Here is a 12,041-nt window from a genome sequence, read left to right on the forward strand (position 1 = left end):
TTATTTAACAGCGTGGCCGAGCTTCAGAAACGTGTTTCCCATGCCAAGTTGGTCTGGTTGTATTTAATCTTTTTGTTCACTTAATTCAGAAAATGAATCAACAAGAAGAAAAAAAAAATCGGCTTTATTCCATTGAATTACATTATGAAACCGCAGTCAGTCTCCGCTGAGAGACGAGTTCAAAATGAAAAAAGCAATTTAGTCCCCACTTTTGGAGATTAAGCTGTAATTGCCATGACAACTATCACTTACATACAGGAGCAATAATTGAAAGGTTTCAGCAGAGCGAGCGAGGCGCCGTCACATTTCCCACTCAGCAGCAGAGAGAAACACTCACGGTTTGTAAAAACGCTTTGGACACAGAGCCGAGAGTGTTTTTATTAAAGCTCATCGTCCAACAACGGCGGAAAGCCTCCGAGACAACTTAGACCTTTAATCATCCCTGCAGCAATAAAGAAAATAAGAGTTTTTACCCCCCCCTTAAACACGCTGGATCTAAATGAACCGAGCTGACACAGTTTGAACCCGTTTCCCCGGTTCATTCTGTCTCCATTTATGTTCGTTTATGTCCAAAGTCATTTAGAAAACCTAGAAATAAATAGACGACAGATTTCCGCCTGCTGTTATGCGCCAAACAAAGATGAAGACAAAGAAAAACGATTGCGTGAAAAACCCAGAAGAGTCCTGCTTAAGTCTGAATTTGTGAGCCAGGCGAGGCTAATCGTCTGTTGATTAGCTGATTGTAATCAGGGTGACGCCGCAGCAGAAGTAGCTGTTTGCTTTAGTTTGCTGCTCTGTGGCGTACAGAGGACAGAAGACTGCTGGGTTATCGGCTCGTCTCCACAGCATCTGAAGTCCACCGCCCTGCAGAGAGGAAGAGTCTTTGCAGGAGGAGAACGCCTCTGCAGAATGGAGGTCCAGGAGGTTCAGCCCAACGTCAGAGCGGGAAGCTCAGAGAAATGAGCAGAAACCCCAGAGCTCCACCTCAGACCCTGCAGGCCTCAGGTAGCAGCTTAAAGGTTGAAGCAGGACAGGAAGGATTTATCACGCGTCGTGAGGTCATAACAGGGAATTCTGGGATGCCGTCCACCGGATCTGGACACGGTTTATGCAGCACTGTCACTACACGATCCGTACCGTCGACATTTTAGCGCATGTGAAAACAGAAGAACTTTGTTTTTCTTGCTTTTTGCAAAAGTCTTATTTTGGCTGGGATATTTCTTGTTGCATTTCATTGTAAGTATTATGTTACAGCTCACTCAACGAGTTTAATAAACAATTTTCTAATACATTATATTTGTTGTACAAAATATATTGTGAACCATAGCATTTTGTGGGAAAGGATGGAAATACTTTTTTTCCCCCAGTCCTTTTTAAACTAAAAAAATCGCATTAAACGGCGACCCGGAAGTTATTCTGCGTGCGTGAAGGAGCTGATGGTACAGATCGGGTGGTGACAAGCACGAGTCCAGAAAAATCTCCACACAGATCCCAGCCAACCTGGGAAACCATGCAGGGACATTAAATCAAAAACTAACAGACTTACAAACAGCTTCTTTCCCAAAGCTGGGAGAGCTATCGCCCCCTGCTGGTAATCATTAAACCAACAGCCCAGTTCATGGCCCGTTACATGATTACAAACATGCAGCTGGTTCCACAGGTTCTGAGCCGATGAGAATTATTTACACTGTCTCTCTCTCATCATGCTGACGTCTGTTTAGTCACTTCAGTTTCTCAGGGAATGTCTGATTGGACCTCCGTGCAAACTGAACAGTTCTGTAACTGAGGAGGTAAATTTATTGTGCAGTATCTTCCTGTGTGCATGAACGTATCAAACGACGGAGCGTTAATGTGATGCACTCATGCAGCTGCACAGCACTCTGCTGTTTGACTGGAGAACGAGTCTTTCTAGATGCTAAGGACTGTTTGCACATTTAGAGTTGGCGCTATCAACTGGTTTAAAAAAAAAAGGTTTGGAAACGTTATGTCTAGTCTGTGTGTAATTCAAATTATTAAATGATGAAATGATGAAATGTCTGTTATCGGCAGCGGAAGGTTACCTTGGAGGAGCCCAGTCGTGTTTGGTGCAGTCCAGCAGGGTTCCCACGTAGGTTCTCTTTCTCCAGGTGACGTTCACCACCAGAACACCTGTCAGAGACAAGAGGAGGACATGGAGTTAATCCATCCATCAATTCATCCATCCATCCATCCATCCATCCATCCAGGCAATAAAAATGTCCTGAAGGTGGGACAACGTAAGCAGAAACCTGACCGGAACAGAAAAACACTGATAAAAAATACTGGATAGCATGAAATGTGCTTCAGTGGTTCACATCCTGATAAATCACTATCTAATCACTGTGCAACACAACAAAACTAAAAACATATTGGAATGCTTCAGGGCAAACACTCAGCATGATCTTCAGACTCATTCTTCTGATGGATTTTAGGATTATTCAGTAAGGCAGGTGTTGGACAGCTTATTCTTCTGAATATCAACGGCCTGATTGTCTGAGAAGAGCTTTTCACCTTTTCCCCCCGGCCCCTTACGTCCCTGCAGAATTTCTCATTTCTTTGTTCTCGCCTGTTTCTGATGAAGGAGGACGCGCTGATGAAAGGAAAATGGGCCGGGGACATGAAACAATAAAGCAGCAACAATCCCCTCTGATGACGAGGAGTTTGAGTCGTTGTGACAGCTGAGGAGCTCTAAACGAGAAGCTGTTGCAAAGCGAAGCAGCGTTCGCGTTTTAAGAGGCTCCAACTGGTCTCACAGCGACTTTGACTCGTTCAGAACTCTGTGTAATGGACCGGACCGGGTTCCTTTGGAGAAACCGGAGCAAAAACAGCAATCCCAAACTGCTGGCAGGTTCTAATGGGAGAAATGTTGCTTTCATGCGGACCATTGAGCGTCTGGCAAGACTTTGTGAACCTCTGTGAACGTGTGATTAGTGATGGACCTGCAGCTCCCAGACAAGCTTTCACTGCAACTTCTAAACATTTTATCACGTCTGATGGCGTTCACCAAACACTCACAGATACATTAGAGAAGAGAAACCGGATGTGTTCAGCCAGAGGCGCTAAAGCTGGGAGGTCCAACATGTGGCCCGGGGTCCATTTATGGCCCATGGACTGATTTTGTGTGGCCATTCTAGAACAGACGGCTGATGTGGATGGAAACTTTTTAAAGAATTTGAATATATTTTAACTGACATTGGAATTCCAAATGTGTGTCATGCTTTGGTTTAATAATTCCTAAATTCAGACGAACTGGCAAACGCAGGATTTTAACAATCAGATACAAATGAAATTTAAAAAAAGCTTCCAGTGAACAAAGAAGCAGAGCAGGGGGCAACACAGAGTCAACCAAGATCCAGAACGGAACAACAGAAACAAAAGGCAGCAGTGAGAACCAGAGAGCTTAGCTACAGAGGGAGGTGTGGAGAAATGTGAGGCAGAAACAGGGGAAAGCAATCAGGTGGAGATGAGGAACCGCTGAGACTAAAGAAGACAGAGGAGCTGAGGGGAGAGGTGTAATGAGCAGGAAGTGAAAGAATAAAACATGGAGGAAATCTAACAGAAACAATAAAAATGTAAAAAGAATGAATCAAAATGACAGCAACCAGAAAATTCAAACAGGAAAACATAAGGAAACCTAAAATCTCAATCGCCCAAGGATTGTGACAAAATATTTGGAACAAAACATTCATTTTTGATCAAATTTCTTATTAAACAGAACCATGAATACCCAGGGAATGGATGCAATCGACCAGTTAATTGATTTATTGAACTTGGCCAAATACAGCAAAAAAACATTTCAAGCAAGAGATGCTAAATCTGCTCTTATTGCTAAGAATAGAAAAGAAAATAAAAATAAGCCGGCCCCTACTTAAGAATTGACCAAATGTATGACTTTGTCTTAACAGAGCAAACCTGATTTTATGTTTTGGATCCACAACGGTTTACAGATCGCTGTCCTCAGTAATGACTGCTTGGTTTACTAAAGTATTACACGAGCAGTTTGGACTCAACAGAGGTTTTCTGGGTGCAGGACAGCGCTGGCCTAAAGTCTCCTGCTAACGTTTGAAATAACGACTTTTCACATGTTTAGGATTCTTCTTGATGTGAAGCAGCAAAACGAGGAAACAGTGGAAATAAATTAATTTAGTTTCAACTTTGCTTTAAGCGTCATTCTTCCCTAAAGGGTGGTGGAAGATGTTCTATCCATTCATTCATCCATCCATCCATCCATCCATCCATCCATCCATCCATCATCCTTCTATCCATCCATCCATTCATCCTTCCATCTGTCATCAATCCATCCATCCATCCATCCATCCATCCATCATCCTTCTATCCATCATCCTTCTATCCATCCATCCATTCATCCTTCCATCTGTCATCAATCCATCCATCCATCCATCCATCCATCCATCATCCTTCTATCCATCCATCCATTCATCCTTCCATCTGTCATCCATTCATCCTCCCATCCATCCATCATCCATCCATCATCCATCCATCCACCCATCCATCATCCTTCTATTCTTCCATCATCCATTCCTACATCCATCCGTCCATCCATCCATCCATCCTTCCATCATCCATCCTTCCACCCATCCATTCATCCTTCCATCTGTCATCCATCCATCCATCCGTCCATCCACCCATCCATCCATCCATCCATCCTTCCTTCCATCCGTCATCCATCCATCCATCCGTCCGTCCGTCCACCCATCCATCCATCCATCCATCCATCCATCCATCCATCCATCATCCATCCATCCATCCATCCATCCACCCATCCTTCCATCCATCCATTCATCCTTCCATCTGTCATCCATTCATCCTCCCATCCATCCATCCATCCATCATCCATCCATCCACCCATCCATCATCCTTCTATCCTTCCATCATCCATTCTTCCATCCATCCATCCATCCATCCATCCATCCATCCATCCATCCATCCATCCATCCATCCATCCATCATCCATCCATCCATCCATCCACCCATCCTTCCATCCATCCATTCATCCTTCCATCTGTCATCCATTCATCCACCCATCCATCCATCCATCCATCCTTCCATCATCCATCCTTCCACCCATCCATTCATCCTTCCATCTGTCATCCATCCATCCATCCATCCGTCCATCCATCCATCCACCCATCCTTCCATCCATCCATTCATCCTTCCATCTGTCATCCATTCATCCACCCATCCATCCATCCATCCATCCTTCCATCATCCATCCTTCCACCCATCCATTCATCCTTCCATCTGTCATCCATCCATCCATCCATCCGTCCGTCCATCCATCCATCCATCCATCCATCCATCCATCCATCCATCCATCCATCCATCCATCCATCATCCATCCATCTGTCATCCATCCATCCATATGTCATCCTTCCATCCATCCATCCATCCATCCATCCATCCATCCATCCATCCATCCATCCATCCTTCCATCTTTCCATCCCTCCCTCCCTCCTTCCATCCATCCATCCATCCATCCATCCATCCATCCATCCATCCATCCCTCCCTCCCTCCCTCCCTCCCTCCCTCCATCCATCCATCCATCCATCCATCCATCCATCCATCCATCCATCAATTTCTACAGCTAGTATCAAGCTCACAAGAAAATGAAAAACAAAGAAACTGACAAACAGCAGCTGAATGTGGAGCATTTTTCAGAGATCGCTGAAATAGCAAAACACTGATTGGACCACTGGTATGTGGATAATTAGATAATGACTGCTGCAGAACATGACCTTAAGAGAGAGGAGAAGGAGCTCTGCTTGATTTACTGAGGAATCCATTTAATGTTGTGTTTTCAATGACGAAATAAAGGAAAAAAACAGGTTTTGTTTCTGCACTATTCAAGCCAGAGGAAGTCAGGTAAGAATTACATCTGCAGACCCAGAACCTGCAGGATGAACGTCAGCAGCGAAGGTTTTCCTCGTCACTCTGACAACCCCCCGATGCTCCATCAGGTCTGAAATGTGGCAGAGTTTCTATTTTTAGCCTCTCTGTCTCCTTTTGGGAAGAAGCCAAAACACTCGATGGCTCAACAGTTTGTGTCTCGCTGCTGGAAATGTGAGCCTTGATGCCAACATCAGGATTTTTTTAAGACCCTCAAAAACAAAATACCTGCTATTTTTTTAAAAGCAGATAAAAACTAAATGTACCAGCATTAAATCATGTTTAAGAGCGTGCCTTTCGCTGTTGGTTTGCAGACTGACAAACTGCCTCTGTAATCACAAATCTGTCGTAATCATTATTTTTAATGATTAATATGAACAGTTCTTTTCCACAAGATACAACAGCAATGATTCAGGTGCACAAGTCTGAATTTATCGCAGCTTAAATAGCCACAGTTGAAATCAGATATTTACATAGACAGTATTAAAAAAAGCTGATTTTTTCCTCACAATTAGAATTAAATCAGTGAAATCACCAAAACTGTTTGTGTTTGCTAAAAGTCAGACTGATGAGATTCTTTTTTAAGAGATCGATGTTAAACTAAGATAAAACATACATTTTCCACAATACAATATTGTTTTGTTAAGGGTTGGCCTTCTGTGTCTGCTTATTGTTATCATTCATTACTTATTCTTTTTTCTTCTTTTACTTAGTTTTAGCGTAAAGAGGTAGAAGCGCTTGTCATTTTGTTGTCTATGACATATGATGACAGTAAATGTAATTTCCTGCTGATGGATTTTTAAGTCAAGCTCCTTTATCCATTTTTTCCCTCTTGTGAAAGCCTCATGAAATTATAAATTTGTAAATAAATGACCAAATATTTTTTGCTGTGCCATTTTCTCCTGGATTGCCATTGTTCTGCCAAGGGAGGGACTTTGACCAACAGGTGTGAAGAATTAATCTGATTGGATGAAGAACAGAACAAGCACTGATTGGCCAGGGGCACATAGAGGTGAGAACTGAAGACAATCTTTAAGTAACCAATCAGAGACCAGCAGGAAGTCACATGGAAGCCAAGATTTCACAGACAAAAGAGCAGCAGCCTGTAGACATGGAAGCCAGCAAGAGAAGCGGAGCAGAAATAGAGCAGAATACATCATAGACCTGTCCTGTGGAAGTAAAAACTCACAGCAGCAACAAACCGTTTAAAAATGGCATATCAGATTGTTGTGATTGGTAAGCTGTTATACCGATTTGAGCCACAAGATGTCAGTATTACCTATAGCTCCTTTAAGGTATCCCACAATCCTTTGCATGACATGACGTGTCAGCAAAGCCCCCTCGCAGAAATCAACGAAAACGTCCGGAGAGCAGAGCGAGCGGCACTGTGTGGTTCATTTTCAGAAGACTGTAGGAGTCATACCTGAAACGAGCTATCAAGCATGGTGGTGGCAGCATCATCCTGAGGACCTGTTCTACTCCCAGTTAGCTGAGGAGTTTTGCACATCAAAACTCCTCAGTTTAAACTCGCATCAACAGCTAAACAGTTCAAACTTGGATCCAGTTGGGTGATCCACCGGAGCAGAGACCCAGAAGAAGCTTAAAAAAGTGGTTTGGGAATAAAAGGAGTGTGACCTTCATAGAACCATGTTAGAGTGGGTTAGGTTACCCTGAGCTACCTCTATAGTTATGCTGCTATAGGCTTAGGCTGCTGGAGGACATCAGGGTCTATTTCTCTCCCTCTGCTGAGTTCTCCTACTGCTCTCCAATTTGCATTGTTTGTTGTTATTTTTCTCTCCATAGAAGGTACACCTGGTCTGGCGTTCTGTTAGCTGTGACATCATCAGGGGAGGCAGATCATCCTCTATTACCATCTAACATAGAAAGTACTCCTGGGTCAATGTGAGCTTCTGTGCTTTCTGTGTCTCTGCTCTGTCTTCTCTAAGCACCAGTGGGTGGAGGCAGATGAGCGTTCACACTGAGCCTGGTTCTGGTTCTGCTGGAGGTTCTCCTCCCTGTTAAAGGGGAGTTTTCCTCTCCACTGTCGCTTCATGCATGCTCAGTATGAGGGATTGCTGCAAAGCCATCAACAATGCAGACGACTGTCCACTGTGGCTCTACGCTCTTTCAGGAGGAGTGAATGCTGCTTGGAGAGACTTGATGCAACCTGCTGGGTTTCCTTTGAGAGGAAACTTTCTCACCAACCTGGAGGATTTGATGGAGTCTGACTTTAGAAAGAGCCTTGAGATGATATGATGGGAATTGGTGCTATGTGAATAGAATTTAATTTAATTGATCATTTATGAACAATAATTAAAAGTTGGGCCATGAAACCAACTAATTTAATAAACTCTACCAACTTTACCAAATGTCAATGTCTGCCCTGACAGAAGAAACGATCTCAGCACCACAACAGCTGGTTTGATGTTGGAGAACTGTCTGGTGTAACGATCTGAGTAAGTTGGAGCTGACAGGGAAAAAAAACACCTGATTTATTCTTATTTTAGTGATATTTAGGTTTATTTACGGGTTAAAATCAGGTTGTGAGAGACTGAACCAGCATTCAGGCAGTTTGTGGTTGAGGATGGAGTCGATTCCTGTTTAATTAAAGCTCTTCTGAGTCTGATCTCCTGCAGAGAGGAGGAAGAGGAGGAGCTCTTCATCTCCTCTCTGTCTGTCCAATTAGTATTCAGCTTAATTAGCATGCAACCTGCATCCCCCCCCCCCCCCCCCCCCCACACACACACTCCACCCCACCCCTACCCCCTGTATCCCTCCGCCTCCAAACAATTATCCTGGAGCTGCAGGGAGAGAAACGGTCCAACTTTCCTTCTCTCGTTCTGACAGCATCTGGGATTAAAAAAAAAAACTCTCTGTGTCTCCTCCAGCTTTTTATTTACATTCCTCTCCATCGCCAACCTTCACTGCAGTCGTTGATTAACAGAGATTAACTCGTTCTTCGGTTTGCTGCAGTCCTCTCTCTCTTAGTCTCTCTGTTTCCCGTTGCATTCTACCACCTTCCTCCTCGTCTCTGGTTTTCCTTTTTCATCTCACAGAAGCAAAATGTCTCTTTTTACTCAGAAACCCAATCAGCTTAAGAACACATCAGGTTTGCATTAATTGGATCTACACCAGCGGTCCAGCAGAACCACATAACCTGGAAAAATGTTCTGCTGGTTTCTTCAAATCATGACCTTCAAAGTGAGCGGGGGAAATTTGCAGCTGACTGTGAAAGAGGAGGAGATTCCCCCCCTCTCTATCCTGTTCTTGTTACTGAGAATATGCACAAAAAAGTTTAGATGAATAAAAAACAAATTGCACTCTGTTTAAACAGGGCTGATATGCAGAACTATTTAGCCCAGAGGGTTTTATGAGCAATTTTCACCTGAAATTACATGATAACTGGTATGAATCAAATGCAACTTTGAGTTTCTGTGTGAAGTTAAGGCAGTGAATAAATACTCTTTTTCAGTGGAACCACTATTTTAAATTTAATAATGTCTGATTTAAAGGTGATTAAATAAAGAAAAATACAAATTTTTAACTTGCCTAATTTTTTTGCAAAATAAACTTTGCAAAACACCAGCCTCAGATTTCATAGATTTACAATTTGACTATAACAGCAGCAAATCTGGACACCTTTGTTCCACAAAGGTTTTGGTGGGCAGTGTACCAGACAGAGCGGTGATTTGGCACAAACTGTCCCAAATATGTATTTTTGACCTCATAAAAGATAGTATGGTCAAATAAAAGTGCTGATTTCTATAGAAGGACTACTTCTGCAAATAATAAAGCCTTTAGTCATAAGATCTATCCTGTGTATCATCAAAATGTACCAAATTGTGCAGCAGAATATCAATAAAATGAAGAGAAAAGTAGCTGAATTGTGTCCTTTTGTGTTTAAAAAACTGACGTATTTGTAGAAAACATTTTTATAGTTGTTTTAGAAACATTGAAGTCTCGCCCTTAGAGGGATATAGGGTGAAAACTGTGACTGTTTCTGATCTGCTTTTAAAGGATGATGGGTTTATACTGGTACCAGTACAAACGGGCTAAATGGGTTCTGCAATGAGAAATCACACTATGACATTGCTTTCGTTAAGATATTGAAAATGCAACAACTGTTTTATGTTACATTTTTACTAAGGAGAAAAAAATCTAAATATTTTTGTTCCCAGTGGACTGTGGGTGCTCGTACGCCGCCCCATCAGATCTGCATAAAAAACTGAAGAGAGTAAACATAAATTATAAAACTTCTAGATCTCTGGAAAAAAACATCTAAAGTTTTCACTAACCAGATCATGTCAGACTTAAAGCGCCTGCCGTGTTTGTGGTACCTCAGGGTTCTTTTATATATTGTCCCCCTAAGCCAGAAAATCAGGCTACACTCTAACCAGCTTTATCATTTCTATGCTGATGATGTTACGCTCTACTGCTCCTTTAAGCCAGCTGAATATTTAAAGTTGTTCTTCTGGATAAACTGTGTTAGTATCAAACTACTGCTGGCTCTGTCACAACTGCTTGCAGGTAAACTCTGATAAGACCGAAACACTAATTATTTCCCCTGAGAACCAAATACATAAAATTAAGCAACAAGCATATCTATAAATATATATATATATATATATATATATATATATATATATATATATATATATATATATATTTGACCGTATAGCTCTTAAATTGCCATACCAATGTTATTTTCTGGTTGACTTGCTATTTGTTGGAAGTTTACTAATTATTTAAAGTTTTCATATCATTTTTTTTCTCCTGTGACGTTAAACTTTTTTTTAATTACTTTCCTGTCCTTCATGTTGCTCTCTGCTTAAAAATGGTTTTATAACCAAAAGAAATATTTTTGTTTCCTGGAAAATAGCTAATTGATGCAACGCTTCACATTTTAGGAACATGGAACAACTTTAATTCAACAGATGACTGGGATGATCAAAGTTTTTTTTTCTGACCCAATGATGGACTGATTACTTAATTTGTTTCATTATTGTTCCCACATTCAGGGACCTCAGTCATCATTTCGCCTCATTAAGATAAATCAGCGTGGTTATTGAAGTTTAATATGAGTAATTTCAGAGTTAACCATCTGCATTTTGCACTCTGTTTTTACTAATCTACCCTATAAACCTTGATCTAACTGCGTTTTTGACTCTTCGGCTCGTTTCTCATCCCCTCCGTATTTACAGTTGAAAGACAGGAGGCGCATTTATCACTCAGTCCTCTCTCTGTCTCTCCAGGCCTGGGTTTACATCCCCCTGAACTGTGCTTGTGCTTTTTCCTCTTAATTGTTATTTCCCCAGGCCAAGAGTGCAGCTCCTGTTAATTATTACTGGGCTGGGAAACAAAGGCTCCCCCCCCCCAAAAGAACCAGCGGTCAACATCAGAGGCCCGGCGGTATCAGAGCGGGACGGGTGCAGACAGATTTACTCGTTACGCCTCCGTAGAGGAGCGCCGTCCTCGTTAACGGCCTATCAGAGCGAGCTGGCGTCCACATCAGCCGATGGATCATCTGTGCGTCTGATCCGCAGCCCGGGACTCCCATGGCATCACTTTGCTCCGCTGGACCGCTCTCTGGTTCTGCTTTTCTTCTCCATCTGAACGTCATACAGCTGAAAGGCCTCTCTGGAGGATTCCCTCTTCACTGGGAAAGATTTGGGTTGTTGTTTTTTATTTTTAAACAAATAGTCTGAAAGACTATGAATAAATATCGTGTTCTCTGCTGGGAGCAACATTTTAAACCCACACATCCATCCTTTTTCTAATTAGGTGAGTCTTTTAAGAAGACGGGTAATGTTTGAAAAACACCAAAGAAGAACTGTGTGGCTGATCTTCTTTCTAAGCAACAGCATCTTTATTCTTACATTTTCTGAGTTATCACATCTACGCTGGTTGGAAGTGAACGGGCTGCACAGTGGTGCAGGTCTCAGTCCTGCTGCCTTCCAACACGTTCTCCCTCTGTATGCGTGGGTTCTCTCTGGGTACTCCGGCTTCCTCCCACAGTCTAGAAACATCACTGCTAGATTAATTGGTCTAAGGTGGACCAGGCTTTCACCCACTGACCGCTGGAGACCAGGAACCAGGAACAAGCCCCCCAGTGACC

At 42.5% G+C, this 12,041-nt stretch overlaps 1 protein-coding gene across 1 annotated transcript in view; it reads right to left on the minus strand.

The window, feature by feature from the left end:
• Positions 1-12,041, minus strand: part of znf608 (zinc finger protein 608) — a 48,827-nt gene that overhangs the window by 6,234 nt on the left and 30,552 nt on the right. The window contains exon 3 of the mRNA XM_036144290.1: positions 2,061-2,148. Coding sequence (XP_036000183.1) covers positions 2,061-2,148 — 88 coding nt within the window. The remainder of the gene's footprint in view (positions 1-2,060; positions 2,149-12,041) is intronic.

The sequence above is a fragment of the Fundulus heteroclitus genome, chromosome 12 (assembly GCF_011125445.2).
Source record: "Fundulus heteroclitus isolate FHET01 chromosome 12, MU-UCD_Fhet_4.1, whole genome shotgun sequence".
NCBI lineage: Eukaryota > Metazoa > Chordata > Actinopteri > Cyprinodontiformes > Fundulidae > Fundulus > Fundulus heteroclitus.